Source organism: Leucoraja erinacea, chromosome 1 (genome assembly GCF_028641065.1).
Source record: "Leucoraja erinacea ecotype New England chromosome 1, Leri_hhj_1, whole genome shotgun sequence".
NCBI lineage: Eukaryota > Metazoa > Chordata > Chondrichthyes > Rajiformes > Rajidae > Leucoraja > Leucoraja erinaceus.
This window is the reverse complement of record NC_073377.1, coordinates 115852650-115876151: the sequence shown is the minus strand read 5'-3', so window position 1 is coordinate 115876151 and position 23502 is coordinate 115852650. Positions and strand designations below refer to the sequence as shown.

Sequence of the window (23502 nt, the reverse complement as noted above, 5' to 3'; positions counted from 1 at the left end):
ACAATGCCAGTAGACCTCAGGGATTCTGAGAACAAAACCAGCATTTTAAAAGCATGTGCTGTCATTATATCCGTATGTGGGGTGAAGAGTGCACATTTTATTGACTGAATAAATGACTTTTCTTTAAAAATGTTGGTAACCACTGAATGAATCAAGCAGCCTACAGAATGGTTAATGTGGCTTTACCAAATAATGCCTTGCTTTGCTTTCTTGTTTTTTTTCCAGCTTTATGCAATCCCATGGTTTCTCACAATGTTTACACGTGAGTAATACTTTGACAAACTTCAGTAAATTGTTAATAAAATCTGTTGACTGATAAGTGAAGAAAAATATGAAGACGTGCAGAAAACTCAGCTCATTGAGGTCTCAAGCGCTATCAAAACCAAGCTATGATTATCTTCTTTAGTCAGAGGGACTTTAAAAGGAATGAGAGCCACGACGTTGCTATTGTTTTCAAATGTTTTAATAATTTGATTGAAATAGTTGCATTAAAAATATTTTGGTGTTTTCCACTTTTTGACCAGAAATAGTGGTTATTCTCCATTGCTCTTGAACACCCTTGAATATACCATTCTCTGTTTGGGGTGATGGTGCTGATGATGGTGCTGATCATGCCCAATTCAGTTTGGTTTAGTTTAGTTTAGAGATATGGCGCGGAAATAGACTCTTTGGCTCATTAAGTCCACGCCAACCCGCGATCCCCGTACACTAGCACTATCCTGCACAATGGGAACATAGAAACATAGAAAATAGGTGCAGGAGTAGGCCATTCGGCCCTTCGATCCTGCACCGTCATTCAATATGATCATGGCTGATCATCCAACTCAGTATCCTGTACCTGCCTTCTCTCCATACCCCTAATCCCATTAGCCACAAGGGCCACATCTAACTCCCTCTTAAATATAGCCAATGAACTGGCCTCAACTACCTTCTGTGGCAGAGAATTCCAGAGACTCACCACTCTCTGTATGAAAAATGTTTTCCTCATCTCGGTCCTAAAAGATTTCCCCCTTATACTTAAACTGTGACCCCTTGTTCTGGACTTCCCCAACATCGGGAACAATCTTCCTGCATCTAGCCTGTCCAACCCCTTAAGAATTTTGTAAGTTTCTATAAGATCCCCGGAACAATTTACAATTTTTCCCGAAGACAATTAACCAACAAACCTGCACGTCTTGAATGTGGAAGGAAACCGGAGCACCCAGAGAAAACCCACACGGTCACAAACTCCGTACAAACAGCATCCGTAGTCAGGATCGAACCCAGGTCTTTGGCGTGTAAGGTAGTAGACCTACCACTGAGCCACCATGCTGCCCTTACAAAGTTGGTGGAGGTGAATCAATGAAATAGATTTTATGAGCTCTCAATTCAAAGTTTAAATCAACAGCATGTTAGCAAATTTGTTAAACTATCAAATTCTCCTTATTAAAGCCAAGTCAACTGAAAAATAACATCAACATTTTTAGAACAACAAGTTCACCTTGTTCACTAAAATATAGCCTTTTGTGTACAAAATGCAACCATGTGCTTCTCACATAAATGATTGTGTGGCTTATTTACCGTTTTGTTCAACTTTGACCATTTTTACAGATGTGTTTCCTTTGCACAAGATCTTTCACCTATGGGACACATTACTCCTGGGCAATTCTTCATTCCCGTTCTGCATAGGGGTGGCTGTTCTTCAACAGTTACGAGACAGGCTACTGGCCAACGGATTCAATGAATGCATTCTACTGTTTTCGGATTTACCAGGTGAGGATTTCTACGAACTAGAGGTTCATCCCTTTATCAGTGTGCAATAACCCACAATACACTATGGCAGATGCACAAATTGATTATCAAGTATTTGGTCGTACAGTATTTCATCAAGCATGCTCTTTAAAAATGACATACATGCTTCAGATACATTGATTTACAGTGTCTGTGCACCTAGATTGCTAAATGCAGTCGTCACTCGATACTTGAATCTCCATGATGGAATTAATAACTGGGTATTTATTTTTGGATACATTAATATAATAGGCAGTGTCATAGAGTGTGGAAATAGGCCCTTCGGACCAACTTGCCCATGCCGAATAACATGCCCCCATCTACACGTCCCACCTGCCTGCGTTTAGCCCCTATCCCATCAAACCTATCCTATCTATGTACCTGTCTAAATGTTCCTTAATCGTTGCAATAGTACCTGCCGCAACTACCCCCTCCGCCAGCTCATTCCATACACCTACAATCCTTTGTGTAAAAAATGTTACCCCTCCATGTAAACCTACACGATCTCCCAGTTCCCAAACACTTTCACTACCCCTCCTATTCCCACACTGACATTTCTGTCTTGGGCCTTCTCCACAGAGATGCCCATCACAAATTGGAGGAACGGCACCCCATATTTCGACTGGGGAGCTTACTACCCAACGATATGAATATTAACATATAACTTTAAGCAACCCTTGCTTTTCCTCTTTCTCCATCCCTCCCACATCCTTGTTCTCCGACCATTCTGACTGTCCTGATTAAATTTTTATATTTGTACACTTCCCCTGGGTAATAATCTATTCTACATTTTCCTTGAGCCTCATCCCCTTTGATGTCTCTTACCCTTCTATATCTCTGTGTCTCCCTCTCCCATGACTCTCAGTCTGAAGAAGGGTCTCGACCCGAAAGGTCACCCATTCCTTTTATCCAGTGATGCTGCTTGTCCCGCTGAGTTACTCCAGCATTTTGTGTCTATCTTCCCACTTCTATATTCTAATGAAGACAAATGTGCCGAAAGCCTTCTTGATCACTTTATCTACCTGTGTAATTATCTACCTAATTCCAAAAAAATATAAATTCCAAAAATTTGAAATCTTAATTTATAATATTTTAGAAGTGCCAATATGCTGCACCTTCAAGTACCATCATAAAACATAGCACTGACATTAGGTATATCGAAGGCTTTTAAAGAGATTTTTAACATGTGTTTTTTTTTAAGACTGGTATAATTTATATGAATAGGAGGTAGGGGGAGTTAGGGGAGAGTCACTGCCTTGAATTTTTTCGACCAGCTTTGTAGATCTGCACTTGCCTCTGGCATAGATCTTCATAGAGATAAATTGGTCCCCGGAGTTCGCTTCAACCTGGTTATCAAACCAACTCCCATTCATGGAAAGCTAACACTCACACTCCTGGGCTTACTGGTTTGCAAAACGCAAAGAGCTTGAATGTGTCTGACAAATATTCCAAAACTGAAAAGCTTTTAAATAAGAAGAAGAATCAAAAGTGCTAAAACAAATATTAACACATTTAAAAAATGTGAAACAGAAGCGTGCTGGAAAAAGCTTCCAATAATGAAATGCTTTAACTAAATTAACACAAAGATTGTCGATTATCGGTTACTTTATCTCCTCACAGCTGTTTCATTACATGGCAATGAATGGAGTGTTTAATTTGAGCCATGCTTCAGTGTAATATGTCATCTGATACATGGCACTTATTCCCAATGTGGACCTCCCAAAGTAACGCAGCGATGTGCCAGCATAGTCTTGGTCTTCACGTTTTGCATTGGGCTTGAATCTGTAGCCATCTTGCATGGAGGCAAGATTGATGCCAGTCAATAATGGAAGATATTGATAAAGAATAAGAGTCATCTCAGACCTATGATCTTACCCAACTTTACATCATGGCATATTCATATATGGTCACTGATAATGCCAAGTGATGTCAGTTATTTAGTGTAGTTTAAGTTTAAAAATATAACATTGAAACCGACTCTTTGGCCACTGAGTCTGCGCTGACCACGATCACCTGTGCAGTAGTTCTATCCTACACGCTCGAGACAATTTACAGAACCCAATTAACCTACAAACTTGCACGTCTTTGGAATGTGGGAGGAAACCAGTGCACCAGGAGAAAACCCACAGAGGCACACAAGGAAAAAGTGCAAATTCCACACAGACAGCACCTGAGGTCAGGATCAAACCTAGGTCTCTGCCGCTATGAATCAGCAGCTCTACAAGCTGCGCCACTGTACCTCCCGTCAAGAAAAGACAAATAAATTAGAAATCTGTTTGCAAGTGTTTGACTGTCACTCAAGAAGCCTGGGACTTGTGTTAAAGGATATGGAGTATCTGCTGCACATCACTCATTGTACTGTTCACATTGTGGGCATCTCATTGTCAAATGCAAAATCACGTTTGCCTTTAAAAGCTGCAGTGGTATTATTCCCAGAACCATAAGAAAGACTGGTCCCTGGAGGGCTGAAACTATGGTATCAGCATGGAACATTTTAATCCCTGCTCCAGGCAACGGTTAAGTGCAGCTTCTTAGATGGGTATTCTGCTTACTCTTAACGACGTGAAGAATGGCCTGAAAGGTTAGGGATCTACCAGAAGAAGAAGTGTTATCCTTTAGTACCAGTTTAATGAACTTCATGCAATTTCTTTTTTAGCAACACCCAAGTACAACAGCACCCCCCAGGCAATGTTGTGGTAGTTAGCTAAAACTCCAATATGATTGCATAGCTTTTATCTTTCAGAACTGATGAGAGGAATCAGTGCTTCCCCTGATAATCCACCACCCAGGGGGTAGTGAAGTCATACAGTCAAGGAAGATCCTGCACTCAGCATTAAATCAGCTGGCAGCTTTAGACTTTAGAAGTACAGAAACCTGCCCATTGGCCCACCGAGTCTGCACCAACCAGCGATCACCCCGCACACTAACACTATGCTACACACGAGGGACAATTTACAATTTTTACCAAAGCCAATTAACCTACAAAACATTACGTCTGTGGAGTGTGGAAAGAAACCGAAGCACCCAAAGAAAACCCATGTGGCCACAGGGAGAACGTGCAAACTCCGTACAGACAGCAACCGTGCTCAAAATGGAACCCGGGTCTCTGGCGCTGTCAGCTAAGTACCGTGCATTTTGTTTCAATGCCTCAGAACTGTGAAGATGAACATGAATCTGTTTGTAAACACTAGGCATTGATCTGCACTGGAAAATACTTGGCTGACACACAATGGCAACTTGGATGAAGTCAGAGATAAACCAATAAAACAAGAAAGTTGAAAGAACACAAAGAGCCTGAGTAACCCAGCAGGTCAGGCAGCATCTCAGGGGCACATGGATAGGTGATGTTTCGGGTTTGTACGCTTCTTCAGACTGACAATTGATAGGCAACAATTTGGTCAGGACCCTTCATCAGAAACCTTATTCTCTAATGAGGTCGCAATATCAGGAGATGTGGGAGGAAATACAGAAAGTGGAATAAAGAACTACTATTCGGAAGATAGACACAAAATGTTGGAATAACTCAGCAGGACAGGCAACATTTCTGGAGAGAAGGAATGGTGACGTTCCGGGTCGAGACCCTTCTTCAGTCTAGTATTCAATTATTTTGCTAATGTGATTAAAGAAACCCGACACATATTTAAAATTTATTGATCCTCAATGATGAATTTGAATTCAATGTATTTGTTCTTTCTGAGTTGAAAGATCACTGTCAATCTTTACTTTTGCTGTTATAAGATAATCAGTAACATTTTCTGGCATCCTTAAAATGAGTTTGGCAAATGTATGCATTTATGTTCTGTGAAGTTGTGCATTTGTGTGGGAGAGGACACTTTGGAAGGAAAGCTATGATTTTAGAATTGTTGATCTTAGAATTGTTTTATTCTGGTTTTATATCCTGCGTCTACAGATGAGCTGCCAGTGAAGGAAGTCTAGCCATCTACCATTGAACAGGTGACACAGTGGCACAGCTGGTAGAGCAGCTGCCTCACTGCACCAGAGACACAGGTTTCTGTGTGGAGTTTGCACATTCTTCCTGTGATCACGTCGGTTTACTCCCATATCCCAAAGACGTGTGGATTTGTAGATTAATTGCGCTCTGTAGATGGCCCCTGGTGCGTAGGGAGTGGATAAGAAAATGGAATAGGTTAGAACTAATGTGAACAGGCGATCGATAGTTGGTGTGGACTTGCTGGCCGAAGGGCCTGTGTCTATGCTGTACCTTTAAACTAAACTTAAACTAAACTATGGTCATGATCTATTTAGCAAAATCTATGCTGTGATCATATACAGATTCCCTTATTGCCTCATTAAGCTTCTTGCATTGATTTGATTGTCATTTGATTGTATTAAATCACAATTCATCATATTTTTGTAATTGCCTGCTGGACACTCATGCTGAGTGGTACTGTGCTGTACCCTACTTTGACCACATCGGCTGAGATATAAGGGTATAAGGAGTATTGCAATAGCACTTGCAGTTCCTTTATTGTGTGGTGAAAAGACCCAAGCAATTTACTGTGTGCACGCCTGCTCCCTGGATCATGGTTAGGAAATATGACAAATGCTAATACCCTGGAGCAGAAATTCCTTTGCACGATAATTTATCTCTTTCACTTGTGGCTGCAAGATGTGGCTAGTTTTGTTTCAGTGCTTATCTCCAGTATAGCTCCACTGCTTCAAGAGATCTTAGAACCACAGGATTTAATTTAGTTTGCCACAGAATATTTATTTAGCTACTGTTTCTGTTTGAAGCAAAGTCACGTCTTGTTTAGCTAAACATTCACCAGGTTAAATATCAATTGTTCAAATTTGATGACTAGTGTGTGGAGTAGAGGCATTCAGTGAAATCAGACCTTAGGTGAAACATATAAACAGGGACATATTAATAATTAAATAATAAAAGATTGCAGATGTTTGACGTCCTGGTTAGGACGAAGGGTCTTCGAGCTGAAAAGTTAATTCTGTTGGAGACACAAGAGAATGCAGATGTGGAATTTTGAGCAAATTACAAACTAAGTTCCTCCAGCAGTTTTGTGCTCAAGTCAATACTGTTTCCCTTTCTACAGGTTTCTGTACTGAATAACTCTCTATCTCTTGGTGTTTAAATTAATGATGTGCAGCAGTAGAGTTGCTGACTTTCTGCACCTGGGTTCAATCCTAATTATGCGTGCAGTCTGTATGCAGTTTGTACATTCTTCCCATGATCTGCATGGGTTTTCTCTGGTTGCTCCGGTTTCGTCCCACACTTCAAAAACTTACAGGTTTGTAGGATACTTGGCTTCAGCAAAAAATTGTAAATTGTCCCTTGTGTGTAGGATAGTGTTGGTGTACGGGGATCGCTGATTGGCGCAGACTCGGTGGGCTGAAGGGGCTGTTTCCACGCTGTATCTCTAAACAAAACTAATACAAAGATAAGGAAGAGAAAGGAAGAGAAATGGTACAGGAAAGATTGAGAGGTTAAAACGATGTGTATGCAGGGAGCTTGAGAGACACTATATCATTCATTATTCTCACTGTTGAACCGGAATGATGCCCAGATTGCTGGGCATAAGTTACAAAGAAGGGTTGGACAGAATTGGATTGTTTTCTCTTGAATGCTGGCGTTTGCCACATCACATGGGACGGCTGGTCGACCCAACGCAATTCCAATATTGCTGGCCAGTGGGGGGCGCTTTCTGTTGCGTTAGTTCATACTATTTGTTATTTGTTGATCACACACACCCTCCACCTCACAAAGACACTCACACACAGACTCTCACACAGACTCTCACACACACACAGACTCAATCACACACACAGACTCATTCACACACAGGCACACAGACTCATTCACACACACAGACTCATTCACACACACACACACACACACACACACACACTCTCATTCAGACACACACACACACACACACACACACACACACTCATTCAGACACACACACACATTCATTCACACACACACACACACACACTCATTCACACACACACACACACACACACACACAGACTCATTCATACACACACACACACACACACACGCTCATTCACAAACACTCACCCAATACTAAAATGCCAAGAAACTTCAGAATGGGGTGAATATACAGTGTGTAAAACAAATGTTTAAAGCCTCCTGTAGAGGCTGCTGTTGCTGAAGCAAAAACGTGCTTTAAATAACATCCAACAAACACACTCACCATAGACAGAGCAGCTGACCTGAATTATTCAACGGCGCCTGCACTTGGCGCCATCTTGACGTCACCCTCTCGCTGCTTGCCACGAACCGAAAATGACGCACTCAGCGACAGCATGCCGCTAATCGGAAATGACATCAACGGCGCCATCTTACAACTAAGCAAAAATCACAGAATACGCGCCAATTTTGAAATTAAACACAGTCCTGATCTAATAAAATGTTTATTCACTTTATCCATCAGAAATCTGTTGCAAGCAAGCCCTTTAAAAGCCAACCCAATTGGGCAAAAACACTTAGCAAGTACACAAAACACATTTTCTGAAAGCCCTTTAAAAAGCCAAAAACCCAATTGGGCAAAAACACTTTGCAAGCCAACAAAACACATTTGCTGAAAGCCCTTTAAAAAGCCAATTGGGCAAAAACACTTTGCAAGCAACAAACACATTTGCTGAAAACCACATCCCGGGGAGTAGACGTGCTTTCAGTGATGTTCGCAGCTCAGAGAGCCATGACCCGCTCGCTTCCTCCATCTGGCAGAGACTGAGTGAGCCACGACACTTCCAGGTTTTATAATCCCTCCCCCCTGCCGCCGAGGAGGGCAGCAGAGAGAATGGTGATTTTTTTAAACATTAATATTTCTCTGATTTTTCATCGATCGGAAAAATCCTCCAGTCCAGTCCGGCGGAGGGGGGCTCTGAGCGAGGTGGCCAAAAATGACGGCCGTAAGTGGTGGCGATCTCTCGGAAATCACATCGCAGTGAGTCAAAAGCGGTCAAGATCTTACTTTTAGTAATATAGATAAATAATGAGAGGCATAGATAGGGTAGACAATCAGAACCTGTTTTCAAGGATATAAAAAATCAAATACTACAGGGCATAGCTTTAAGGTGAGAGGGGTAAAGTTTAAAGGAGATAAATGGGGCAAGTTTTTTATGCAGAGGGGAGTGGGTGCCTGGAGGGCACTGCCAGTGGAGGTGGTTGAGGCAGCTATGATAATGGCATTTAAGAGACAATTTAATAGGCATGTGGATATGGAGGGAATGGTAGAACATGGATAATGTGCGGATCTTGGAAGAGATGGGCTTGGCTTCATGGTGGGCACAAACACGATGAACCGAAGGGCCTGTTCTTGTACTGTACTGTTCTATGTTCCATGTTTTTTTGAGAATTTAAGGGCATATATGTGGATGTGTTTGATGGACTGGTCTGGCACGACTGAATGGCTGGGATTTCATGTTTGTTGTTATAATTTTTTTTCCAGAAATTGACATTGAGCGTTGTGTGCGAGAGTCGATCAATCTTTTCTGTTGGACACCGAAAAGTGTAACTTACCGACAGCACGCGCAACCGCCCAAACCTGGATCAGATGGCAATGGCGTTCCTCGACCATCATCCTACTACTCGGCAGACTATCAAGACATGCCCAAGACTGATCTGGTGAGTACACCTGACACATCATTTACTGTAGCAAATCACATAGTGTTGGAGGAATTCAGCAGGTCAGGCAACATCTGTGGAGAGAATAGACAGGCAGCTTTTCTCTTAACCCAAAATGTCACTATCCATTCCCTCCAGAGATGCTGCCTGACCGCTGAGTTGCCCCCAGAGCATAGTGCTTTGTTCGAGATTCCAACATATGCGGTTCCTTCGTTTCCTTTATTTACTGTTGCCTACATTATATCGTCGACTTATGTTTAAATTTTAGTGTTAGATAACTTCTGCAATAAAAGACTAATCTTTCCTGTATCGGTCCATGTGAAAAATGTCAGGTTGGGTATTGCTGTTTTTTTATTACTAGATTTTTTTTTGGTTTACTTTATTGAACAGTGGCAATGGACAAGTCAGTCTAATATTCTATAGAGACAATCTGTCTGTTGGAAGAGAATATTTTGGTTCGCTGCTCAGCAAAAGGGGATTAGCAAACTATTGTGCTTTCTCCATAATCTCACATTTCAGAAGTGCAAACTTTCCAGCTGTTAGCCTGTAACTGATGACTTTTGTGCACTGTGAGTTGCGAAAAGCCAGCTCATGGGAACAAAACATTTGTTCAACCATGTGAGTTGATGTAAATATGACACAGATATTGGTCAACTGACCCCTTTAGTCCTAAGAAATATCTCCCGGTTAGATGCATGCGGCAAGAAGGTTTCCTGGTGAGCTGTGGCAGGCCTGGCTCATCAGCCAGAGAAGAAACCTGCTGAGCCCAGCACTGCTCGCCCCGAAGACCGGGAACCAAAGAGGAGGATGGAGGGAGTTAGTGGCGGATATTGGATAAAAGACACAAAGATATCCAAGATGGCGGCGACGGCGGCATACGGGTGAAACAGAGGGCCGGTAAGCAGACCGACTGCGGGAGGCAGTGCAGTGCACCTCAATCATTGAGGCTCGGGTGGATCGGGCACTGCTCCAAAAGGTCGAGCACGCTGACCAGACGTGACCTGCAACTGCACAGAGCAGTGGATCAGCAGTGGAGGAAACCAACAGCTACGCTTGGCTAGGTCGACTCTGCATCATCATCAGGACAGCGTGCCTTCATAATCAGGTTAAGACACTTTGGGAACTGGGAACTGAATATAGCACCAAATCTGGCGATTCATATACCGTTTCAGCGTTCTATTGCTACACACTTGTACTGTATCTAAGATGTGCTTATGTGTGGTGATACTTGTACTGAACTCTATGCAAAAAGGAATTTCACTGTACCTGGGTGCATGTGACAATAACATACCAGTGATATCAAGCATCGTTACAAGAACTACACAAACAACAAATGAACGAGAACAGAGTTACCAATGCTGGCACTAAGTTGCAAGCACTTTGAGGATTTAATAAGGCACTTGTTATTTAAGATTCTATTTTTATCCCTCGTCTTGTGAGTTCATTTTTACTGCTAACCTTTCCATGCCTACACGTTAGGATTAATATGCTTCCCTTTGGACATGGTATTAAATGTTTGTCCTGACCTGGCAGTTGATAAAGATCTTGCATCAAATGTGGTGGTAATCACAATACCGAGAAAACTTCAGCCCACTCTTCTGACCACAGGCTTGTCAGGTTTCATTACTTTAATTAAAACAAAATAAAAACCTGACCTCCTCCTTTGTTGCTAGTTTTTAATAAAAATAAACACTGCTTTTTAGTTTTGACTACGAGAATGGATTAACCAGAGAAACTTCTGAAGTACTTAGCCTTAGATCAAAACATAATAACAGGGATGTTAGCTGGCTTTAAATACTAATCTAAACCTCTCCCAACAACAGGGTGGCACAGTGGTATAGTTGCAGCCGTACAGCTCTAGAGACCCGGGTTTGATTCCGACTACCGTTGTTGTCTGTACAGAGTTTGAATATTCTCTCTGTGACTGCGCTGGTTTTCTCCAGGTGCTCCGGTTTCCTCCCACGCTCCTTGTGGTTAATTGGGTTCGGTAAAATTGTAAATTGTCCCTAGTGTGTAGGATAGAGTTAGTGTACAGGGTGATCGAAGTTCGGGCTCAGTGGGCCGAAGGTCCTGTTTCCGCACTGTATCTTTAAAAGTCCAAAGTCTAAGCCTCAACACCACCGCTGTACACATCTGCACTGGTACCAAATACTGCATGCAAAACTCCAACTAAGGCTTAATCAAGGTTCTCCCCGATTTTCATTTTAAATGTCCACTCATGATATAATGTAGAATCATGGGAATTAATGGTCATGAACTTGAGCCTTTTAAGTCACACAAAAGTGGATGCAGTGGACAAATTTTCAGATTATTGTCATCTTCCAGCGTGGATAGTCTCGTCGTCCGAGTCAGAGGGTGCAGACAGTGGGAAAGGGGATGGCAACACCACGGGTTGTGGTGTTCTGTTGGAGGATCACTGTGATTTGAGGAAATTATCCTGTTTTCTAGGATATGTTATGGGGTTTGGTTGTAGCTTTCAAAGTTGCTCCCACTTTTGACTTAAATGCATTTCTAACGACTCTGCATTACATCCACCATTATCCATTCCTCAGCCCACCAAGACAAGTGGGTTGAAGTATGGCTGACAGAGTTTAATGCAACCAAGTGCAAGGTGTTGCGTTTTGGGATGACAAACCAGAACAGGACTTTCACAGTGAATCGTAGAATGTAGAACCTGGAGAATGTAGAGTACAGGGATCTACGAGTACAGGTACATTTTCCCTGAAATTGACGTCACAGGTAGATGGGGTAGTAAAGAAGGCATTTTGTATATTGGCCGCCATCAGTGAGGCTATTGGGTACAGAAGGTGGGACGTTATGTTGCAGTTGTACAAGAGGTTGCTGAGGCCGCATTTGGAGTGTTGTGTTCAGTTTTGGCTACCTTGCCAGAGGAGGGATGTCATTAAGCTGGAAATATTGCCGAAAAGTTTTATAAAACCGTCGCCGGGACTTGAGGGCCCGAGCTCGAGGGAGAGGTTGGGCAGGCAAGGACTTTATACCCTGGAGCGTAGGAGGCAGACGGGTGATCTTAAGGTGCTGTATAAAATCATGAGGTGAATTGATGGAGTGAATGCCCGGAGCTTTAATCACGATAGGGGAATCAAGAATCATAGGATATAGCTTTAAGATGAGAGGGGAACGATTTAATAAGAACCTGAGGGGCAACTATGTCACACAGAGGATGGTGGGTATATGGAACCAGCTACCAGAGGAGGTATTTGAGGCAGCATTTAAAATACTTTTGGACAGGTATGTGGATCTTCTTAGCGAGTCCACATCACAAGATTAGAAATTGGTCAGCCAGAGCTGAACGATCTTCTCGGCATCTGTATACAATGGCGTTCTCGTGCGTAGTGCTGGAAAGTTTGGTGGAAACAGCGCCGCAACGTGAATGCTCTTTCCTTGACCCCAGGTATGTGGGTAGGAAAGGGATATGGGCCATATGTGGGCAAATGGGACTAGTTTAGATGGGGCTTGGGTGACTTACCATGCTGTCTTTCCATGCTGCATGACTCATTGAGTCAAAGAATTATACAGCATGGAAACACATCCCTCGACCCAACTTGCCAACGCCAAACAACATGCCCCATCTACACTAGTCCCACCTGGCCCATAACCCTCTAAACCTCTTCTATCCATGTACCTGTCCAATTGTCTCATGAAGGTTATAACCGTGCCTGCCTCAATTACCTCCTCCAACAGGTTGTTGCACCACCCTTTGTGCTGTGTTACCCCTCAGGTTCCTAGTAAATCTTTCCCCCCCCTCACCTTAAACCTATGCCCTCTGGTATTCGATTCCCCAACTCTAGGCAAAAGTGTGCATTTACCTGATCTATTCCTTGAATAATTTTGTACACCACTATAATAAACCCTCAAGCCTCTCCCTATAGCGCAGGCTTTCAAGCCCGAGCACCATCCTTATAAATTGTCTTTGCACCCTTTCCAGTTTGATATCTTTCCTGCAACATAAACACAATACGCTAAATGTGGCCTGACCAATGTCTTATTCAACGTTAGTTTAGTTTAGAGACATGGTGCAGAAACAGGCCCTTCGGCCCACTGAGTCGTCAACTAACGATCCCAGTACACCTATACACCAGGGACAATTTACAAATTTTACCAAAGCCAATTAAGCTACAAACCTATACATCTTTGGAGTATGGGAGGAAACCGGAGCACCCAGACACCCGCGCACCCAAAAAACCCATGTGGTCTCAGGGAGAATGTACAAACTCTGTACAGAGAACACTTGTAGACAACACCAAACCCAGGTCTCTGGCGCTGTAAGGTAGCAACTCTACTGCTGCATCACTGTGCCGCCCCAAACTGTGTAGATATGCAACTGATGATATCATAGAAACATAGAAAATAGGTGTAGGAGTGGGCCATTTGGCCCTTTGAGCCTGCATCATGGCTGATCATCCAACTCAGTATCCTGGACCTGCCTTCTCTCCATACCCCCTGATCCCTTTAGCTACAAGGGCCACATCTAACTCCCTCTTAAATATAGCCAATGAACTGGCCTCAACTGCCTTCTATGGCAGAGAATTCCAGAGATTCACCACTCTCTGTGTGAAAAATGTTTTTGTCATCTCGGTCCTAAAAGATTTCCCCCTTATCCTTAAACTGTGACCCCCTTGTTCTGGACTTCCCCAACATCGGGAACAATCTTCCTGCATCTAGCCTGTCCAACCCCTTAAGAATTATGTAAGTTTCTATAAGTTCCCCCCTCAATCTTCTAAATTCTAGCGAGTACAAGTCGAGTCTATCCTGTCTTTCTTCATATGAAAGTCCTGATATCCCATCAGAAATAATAAGCTTCAACCGAGGGCAGCATAGACTGCAATAAAATTGCTGCCTTGCAGTGCCAGAGATCTGGATTCAATCCTGACTACGGGTGCTATTTGTTTCTATGTTCTCGCTGTGACCACGTAGGTTTTCTCCTAATGCTCCAGTTTCCTCCCTCATTCTAAAAACATACAGGTTTATAGGTTAATTGGCTTTGGTAAAAATTGTAAATTGCCTTTAGTGTGCAGTAGGATGGTGCTAGTGTATGGGGTGATTGCTGGGTGCGCAGACTCGATGGGCCGAAGGGCCTATTTCTGCACTGTATCTCTAAAGTCTAAATTTGTCAAATCGAATACAGTTTTAAGTTAAAAATGTATGCCTCGAATCTGGTCTGTGTTATCAGAAAGCACATCTCAGGCATCCCATGATATTATTAATCAGTTGACCAAATATAGCTCGATGTGATCACTATCACTAATATTATGGCTTTGATCTATTTTTGCATCCAGGCATGCCAGTAATAGCAGTTTGATTGTTGGCCGATTGTGATAAATTGGTTTTGGACAGATGTGAGATATCCTTGTTCTCTACTTTCACCAGGTAGAGAATTTATTTGAATCACTTTCATCGGTTTGTACATACGATGGATTAAGATCCTCGACAGTTTGATGGGAAATAGAGTGTTGTGAGCTATTGATGAGGTTAGGGTTGAGAGTTTTGAAAAATAATGCATCTTTTAATGATTATGATGAATAAGGCATCAATCTAGGTTAGCTGACCTCTGCGTCATTTAATATTTCCCAGGTGTTTTAAATTAGGAGAAACAGGGCCAGGTTGCCCTCTCTGGGGGACATACTGTCTCATTCCACCAGCACATGTTGGATGCCTTTCAGGATTATTTTAAGAACCATCCGAATGGTTTCAGAAGGTTGTCAGGATTTACAGTCCCTTCGGAAATGAGAGTTTGCAAAATAAAAGACTCCAACCTGCAATTTCTTTTTAATTCTGACTTTTTTTAAATACCAGAATTGTGATTCTTTAGAACTTTACTTATATAGTTCTATTCCACCCCTCATTTTACTAAAGTATTATAAAATTATGAATTGCGATGCAATGTAATGAGCCTTTCAATATTCCCTGAGATGTTTACTTTTACATAACAATTTCAGTCTCTGTAGAGACCATAACATCTGAAATTTTTTCTTTTTTCCTTACCGTCAAAGAGTCGCTATGTTAAAGACTGAGTCTCATATTGTGGGCATACTTTATTTCTATTTCTGATAGTTATAAACATTAATTCCAACCTTAGTAAGTTTAGAAGCGAATCATTTGTCAGAAACTTAACAGTGGAGACTTTTTAATGTGTGCTTTGGTCATCCTTGAACTTGTACTGTAACCAGCTCAGCATCTTAGCACTTTGCATGTATGAGAATGTACTTGATGGAGCCTATACCCTGCCATCTTCCATTAATTTAGTCACTGAATAAATGAAAGGATGGGCTTGCTTCCACAAAAAAAATGACATTAAATCCATAGTTATCCTCGGTGCAGCCATACTTGCAATATTCGAGTCATACAGTGTGGAAACAGGCCCTTTGGCCCAACTTGCCCACACCGACCAACAATGTCCCAGCTACCCTAGTCCCACTTGCCTGCGCTTAGTCCATAACCCCCCCCCCCCAAACCTCTCCTATCCATGTACCTGTCCAACTGTTTCTTAAACGATGGGATCAGAGAACCAGCCTCAACTACCTCCTCTGGCAGCTTGTTCCATACACCCACCACCCTCTGTGTGAAAAAATTACCCCTCAGAATCCTATTAAATCTTTTCCCCTTCACCTTGAACCTATGTCCTCCAGTCCTTGATTCCCCTATTCTGGGTTAAAATAAAGTGCATCTACCCAATCTATTCCTCTCATGATTTTGTATACTATAAGTCCTCCCCTCATCCTCCTACGCTCCAAGGAATAGCGACCCAGCCTACTGAACATCTCACTATAGCTCACATCCTCTAGTCCTGGCAACATCCTCGTAAATCTTTTCTGAACCCTTTCATGCTTGACAATATCTTTCCTATAACATGGTGCCCAGAACTGAACACAATATTCTAAATGCGGTCTCACAAACGTCTTATACAACTGCAACATGACCTGCCAACTTCTATACTCAATACTCTGACTGATGAAGACCAAAGTGGCAAAAACCTTTTTGACCACCGTATCTACCTGTGACTCGACCTGGCCAATCGATCCATATCCTGCTGCAATCGTTCACAACCATCTTCACTATCTGCAAAACCACTAAAAACACTACTCTGTTAAGTTATGGCCACCATGCTAAAGGAAATATGTTGTCAAGCTGGAAAGAGTGCAGAGAAGATTTAGGAGGATGAGCTATAGGGAGAGGTAGGACAGGCTAAGACTTTATTCCTTGGTGAATGAGGGGTGATCTTATTGATGTGTAAAGGGCCTGTCCCACTTACGTGTCCTTGGCACGCAAATTACGGGACCTCGTAGTCGCGTTGAGGCGCACGGGCATCGTGTGGCCGCGCGGGGCCGGTCCCACTGAGAAGCGTGGAGGGGTATGTAGTTGTGCGCGACATCTACATCTTCTTAGCGCGCCAACGGCCTGTCGGGTAACTGACGACCAAAGTGGGACAGGCCCAAGACCCTGGCGCAAAGCAACGTCTCACCTTCAACAGCAGCAGAAGCAGCCAAACGATCGAGGGGGGCTCACGGCCGTTGCGGTCCGGATCCGCCCCCACTTCTACTCCCAGAGCAGGGCCAGGAAAATTGACGATAAACACAAAATGCTGGAGTAACTGAACACAAAAGAGTCTCGACACAAAACGTCACCCATTGCTTCTCTCCAGAGAAGCAGCCGGTCACGCTGAGTTACTCCAACATTTTGTGTCCATCTTCAAATGAAGTCACGCGCTCCAGACGGCTGTGCGGGCGAATGAAGTTGCGGGCGACCTTCGCAGGACCGTCGCGCCTCAACGCAACCACGTAATTAGCAGGTCATGTAATTAGCATGCCAAGGACACATAAGTGGGACAGGGGCTTAAGATCATGAGGGGAATAGATGGGATGAATGCATAGAGTCTTTTACCAGAATAGGGGAATCAAGAACCAGCGGACAAGTTTAAGGAGAGAAGGGAAAGAGCATGAGGGGCAACATTCACAAGGAAGGCGATGGGTATATGGAACGAACTGCCAGAGGAGGTAGTTAAGACAGGTACTATTACAGCATTTATGAGGCATTTAGCAGGTACATGGATGGGAAAGGTTTAGAAGGATACAGGCCAAATGCAGGCAGATGTCAAGTTGGGCCAAGCACCCTTTTCCATGCTGTATGACTAATGCATGGATGCTTATGCTTTCAATTAATCTCATCAAGTGTTAGGAATATTTTTCTGCACTTTATTTTTATGAACTTCATAATCCTTTTTCCGTAATGCCTCTTGAATAGACGACTATCTGCCTTGTAATTCAGCAGATAGACACAAAATGCTGGAGTAACTCAGCGGGACAGGCAGGATCTCTGGATAGAATGAATGGGTGACATTTCAGGTTGAGACCCTTCTTCAGGCTGGTAATTCAGCAGGTTGCCTCATCTATAAACGTAGAAACATAGAAATAGAAAATAGGTGCAGGAGGAGGCCATTCGGCCCTTCGAGCCAGCACCGCCATTCATTGCGATCATGGCTGATCGTTCCCAATCAATAACCCGTGCCTGCCTTCTCCCCATATCCCTTGATTCCACTAGCCCCTAGAGCTCCATCTAACTCTCTCTTAGATCCATCCAGTGATTTGGCCTCCACTGCCCTCTTTGGCAGGGACTTCCACAAATTCACAACTCTCTGGGTGAAAACATTTATTCTCACCTTAGTCTTAAATGGCCTCCCGTTTATTCTAAGACTGTGTCCCCTGGTTCTGGACTCGCCCAACATTCTATAAGATCCCCCTCATCCTTCTAAACTCCAGTGAATACAAGCCTAGTCTTTTCAATCTTTCCTCATATGACAGTCCCGCCATCCCAGGGATCAATCTCGTGAACCTACGCTGCACTGCCTCAATCACAAGGATGTCCTTCCTCAAATTAGGAGACCAAAACTGTACGCAATACTCTAGATTTGGTCTTACCAGCGCCCTATACAACTGCAGAAGAACCTCTCTACTCCTATACTGAAATCCTCTTGTTTTGAAGGCCAACATTCCACTAGCTTTCTTCACTGCCTGCAGTACCTGCACCCCAGCTTTCAGTGACCGGTGTACAAGGACACCCAGGTCTCGCTGTACCTCCCCCTTACCTAACCTAACCCCATTGAGATAATAATTTGCCCCCTTGTTTTTGCCACCAAAAGTGGATAACCTCACATGTATCTATATTATACTGTGCCACGAATCTGCCCACTCACTCAACCTGTCCAGGTCACCCTGCAACCTCCTAACATCCTCTTCACAGTTCACACTGCCACCCAGCTTTGTGTCATCCGCAAACTTGCTAGTGCTGCTCCTAGTTCCCTCTTCCAAATCATTAATATATATGGTAAACAGTTGCGGCCCCAACACCGAACCTTGCGGCACTCCACTCGCCACTGCCTGCCATTCTGAAAAGGACCCGTTCACTCCTACTCTTTGCTTCCTGTCTGCCAACCAATTTTCTATCCACGTCAACACCCTACCCCCCAATACCATGTGCACTAATTTTAGTCACCAGTCTCCCGTGCGGGACTTTATCAAAAGCTTTCTGAAAGTCTGGATACACTACATCCACTGGCTCACATTCATCAATTTTACTTGTCACACCCTCAAAAAATTCCAGAAGATTAGTCAAGCATGATTTTCCTTTCATAAATCCATGCTGACTTGGACTAATCCTTATACTGTTATCCAAATGCCCCATTATTACCTCTTTAATAATTGACTCCAGCATATTTCCCATCACCAAAGTCAGGCTAACTGGTTTGTAATTCCCCATTTTCTCGCTCGCTTCTTTCTTGAAAAGTGGGATAACATTAGCTATCCTCCAATCCGTAGGAAGTGATCCTGAATCTATTGAACATTGGAAAATGATCACCAATGCGTCCACTATTTCTAGAGCCACCTCCGTGAGGACCCTGGGATGCAGACCATCAGGCCCAGGGGATTTATCATCCTTCAGTCCCATTAGCCTACCCAATACTATTTCTCACCTAATGAAAATTTATTTCAGTTCCTCAACCCCCTTAAATCCTCTGTCCTCCAGTACTTCTGGGAGATTGTTTGTGTCTTCCTTAGTGAAGACAGATCCGAAGTACCTATTCAACTCTTCTGCCATTTCCTTGTTTCCCATAATAATTTCACCCGTGTCTGCCTTCAAGGGACCCACATTTGACTTTGCTACTCTTTTTCCCTTAACATATCTAAAGAAGCTTTTAGTCCTTCTTTATATTCCTTGCCAGCTTCCCTTCGTTCTTCATCTTTTCAGCCTGTATTGCCCGTTTTGTTTCCTTCTGTTGGCCTATGAAAGTTTCCCAAACCTCTGGCTTCTGGCTACATTTTGCTGTGTTATACATCTTTTCATTTAATTTTATTCTATCCCTAACTTCTCTTGTCAGCCACAGTTGCCTCGTACTCCCCTTAGAATCTTTCTTCCTTCATTCAGAAGCTACGTTATCGCACATGTTTACAAGCTGTACAAAAATTAAAAATTTTTGGGTAAATATTTTTAGTATAATATCCAAAGTAACCAAAACACAACTGGAACCAAACTCAAAATTAATAATACTCGGAATATTAGAATTAAATCAAACACTTAGAATAACACAAAGAAACTTTATCGATTACAGTTTAATAACAGGAAAAAAATTAATCCTAAAATTTTGGAAAGGCCCTACGGCCCCCACAATCAGAATGTGGATTATAGAAATGACGGAGACCTTAAACGTGGAAAGAATTAGACTTGCCCTGTTGGACAAACAGGAATTATTCGTTGGAACATGGTCTCCTTTTATTGAGTACTTAAAGGGTCAGAATAGTTCAGCACAGGAACCTGACTAGCACCCGGACTAAAGATTGGATGAAATACTACACTTTGAAATATACGAACATATCTCGAATGATGTCTTTAAACTTAAACAAACTTTTCCATTCTTCCTTAATTACCTTTTTCACCCCTCCTTCCTTTTTTTTTTTTTTTTTTTTTTTTTTTTCCTTTTATTTTCCCCCTCTTTTTCCCTCTTCTTTCCCTCTATTTCACCTATCCTTTTAGTTCTATCTAGTTATTAAAAAAAAACGAAGAAAAATGTAAAAAATATTGGAGACAATGTAATAATAACTGTCAATGTTATCATTTTAAAAATGTAAGACAGTAATGATGTAATAGACTATGTACTTATCTCCAATAATAATTAAAAAAAAAAAAAAAAAAAAAAAAAAAAAAAAAAAAAAAAAAAAAAAAAAAAAAAAAAAAAAAAAAAAAAAAAAAATAAAATTAAAAAAAATTAAAAAAAAAAAAAAAAAAAAGAATCTTTCTTCCTTTTTGGAATTAAATGATCCTGTGGCTTCCGGATTATGCCCAGAAATTCCTGCCGTTGCTGTTCCACCATCATTCCTGCTAGTATCCCTTTCCAGTCTATCTTGGCCAGCTCCTCTCTCATGCCTTCATAATCCCCTTTGTTCAGCTGCATCACTGCCATTTCCGATTTAACCTTCTCCTTCTCAAATTGCAGATTAAAACTAATCATATTGTGATCACTAACTCCAAGCGGTTCCTTTACCTCAAGTTCTCTTATCAAATTTGGTTCATTGGACAACGCTAAATCCAGAATTGCCTTTTCTCTAGTCAGCTCCATTACAAGCTGCTCTAAGAATCCATCTCGGAGGCATTCTACAAACTCTCTTTCTTGAACCAACCTGATTTTCCCAGTCTACCTGCATATTAAAATCCCCCATCACCACAGTGGCGTTACCTTTGTTACATGCCAGTTTTAACTCCTGCTGCAACTTACACCCTACATCCGGGCTACTATTTGGGGGTCTGTAGATAACACCAATTAGTGTCTTCTTGCCTTTGCAATTCATAGAAACATAGAAAATAGGTGCAGAAGGAGACCATTCGGCCCTTCGAGCCAGCACCACCATTCATTGTGATCATGGCTGATCGTCCCTGATCAATAACCCGTGCCTGCCTTCTCCCCATATCCCTTGATTCCACCAGCCCATAGAGCTCTATCTAACAGAATTCCTCAACTCTATCCACAATGACTCTTCCTCGTCAGCCCCTATGTCTTCCCTCGCAAGGGACTGAATTCCATTCCTCACCAGAAGAGCTACTCCCCCTCCTCTGCCCACCTGTATGTCCTTTCTATAGGATGTATAACCCTGAATATTAAGTTCCCAGACCCGATCCTCCTGCAGCCACGTCTCGGTAATGTCATATCTAGGCCTGACATATTGAACCAAGGCTGATGAGACTTTACTAATTGTCAGCATAAGAGCGGATTTCTAATGAGATGCAGATTCAGGTTGAGATTAGGTCAGGTCAGACCCTGCACAACAACCTAGCTCAGTAACTCATCCAGGTCATGGTGATTTGCTTGTCATTACTCTCTTCTCTCTTGCGGTCCTTGCATCTCAAAGCATTATACTGTAAGTTCAGCATTTAAATAGTTATTTTTTGCTGCTTTTCTGCAGATGATTCAGAATCAGGTTATGGAAAAAAATCTAAGTGTTTGAACTCGGCTCATATTTTCTGTTCTCAAGTAGGTATTGGGTCAGTTTTAGTTTATACCCAAGTAGATCTCAAAATAGAAATACATTGATCAATGTAATATTTAATCTTTGTCTATACTTGTGAAGGCAAGTACCTTGTAATTTGGCTAATATGGAAGAAATAGAGGAGCAAAGTTGTATTGTTTACAAAATCATTTTCTTGACCTTTACTAACCATTTTATTTCTAAACACATCTGGCTTTAAAAAAATTTAGACATCACAGCGGGAACTGGATAGAAAAGGCTGAGAGGGATATGAGGGATAGTGGGATAAAAGGCATAGAGCCAACATCAAAAATACTGGGTGGGCATTGGTTTATTCTGGCAATTATTCCTTTTCTGCAGTTGGAAAACAGATGGGTCTACATGGATGAATTGGGCCGAAAGGCCTGTTTCCATGCTGTACGAGCCTATGAGAAGCTGCAAGGCCAACAGGACTTGGTGAGCAATGGGGCAAGCATCAGCTCTCTAAATTATCTGCTCTGCCCAAGACCCCAAGAAATTGCAGAGAGTTGTAAATATTGCCCAGTCTGCCACACAGACCAGACTCCCCACCATTGATTCCAGCTACACTCCACGCTGCCTCGGAAAAGCTGCCAACATAATCAAAGACTTGTCCCACACTGGTCATTTCTCCTTCTCCCTGTTCCCATCCGGCAGAAGGTACATAAGCTTGAAAGTGCGCACCACCGGATTCAGGAACAACTTCTTCCCCTTTGTTATCAGGCATCTGAACGTTCCATCTATAAGCTAGGGTCCATAAGTCCGATTCACCTCTACCCCATTGAAGATATTGGACTTTTTCTGAAAAACTGATATTCTACAATGCATGTCAATGCTGAGAAGTATATTCTGCATGCCATACCTTTCCCTTTGCTCTATCTATTGTACTAGAGTTTGATTTGTTTGTATGGTATATCTGATCTATTTGGATAGCATGCAAACCAAAGCTTTTCGCAGCACCTTGATACATGTGACAGTAATAAACCTACCTATCTACAGAGCCTGAAGATGCATGCTATACTCTGCTGGAACTCAATGTTACATATGGGACTCTTCACTATGCTGTGAACCTAATGAATTAAGAGCAACAAACTAACCAAACCTATTGTTTCCCAACTCAATTAAATAATGCTGTTGAGGGGAAAAAACCTACTGACATTGACCCTATCTGTCTCAAGGAAAGTTGTGCAGGAAGATTAACTGAGGGGTTGGAAGACTATGAAAATAAGTCCTCTCTTTCAAATAAAAGTCACTAAATGCGGTTGACACCGTAAGAAGCTGCTGAATAAGCAGGAAGTTTGGCCGGGTAACAAAGAAATATAAATCCAAGGAAAATAATCTGGTGCTGCTGAATAAGAATTCTCATGTGCAAAGTAGCAGGAAATCTCAATGCAGGATTAAAAAACCAAATCAATAGTGTTTCCTTGGTATTAATACCTTTATCCTTTCTTTGAAGCTCTTTATTTTCAAACTGTTTGGAAATTAGTCCCTGACATTTAGGAATGAATGCTTAACATTGTAATCATCTGAGACATATATGTATGTGTTCTTTAC

The 23502-nt window shown here is 42.3% G+C and overlaps 1 protein-coding gene across 1 annotated transcript in view; it reads left to right on the top strand.

The window, feature by feature from the left end:
* Nucleotides 1-23502, top strand: part of tbck (TBC1 domain containing kinase) — a 275407-nt gene that overhangs the window by 195871 nt on the left and 56034 nt on the right. The window contains exons 21-23 of the mRNA XM_055641803.1: nt 226-262; nt 1591-1752; nt 9225-9400. Of these exons, the coding sequence (XP_055497778.1) occupies nt 226-262; nt 1591-1752; nt 9225-9400 (375 nt within the window). The remainder of the gene's footprint in view (nt 1-225; nt 263-1590; nt 1753-9224; nt 9401-23502) is intronic.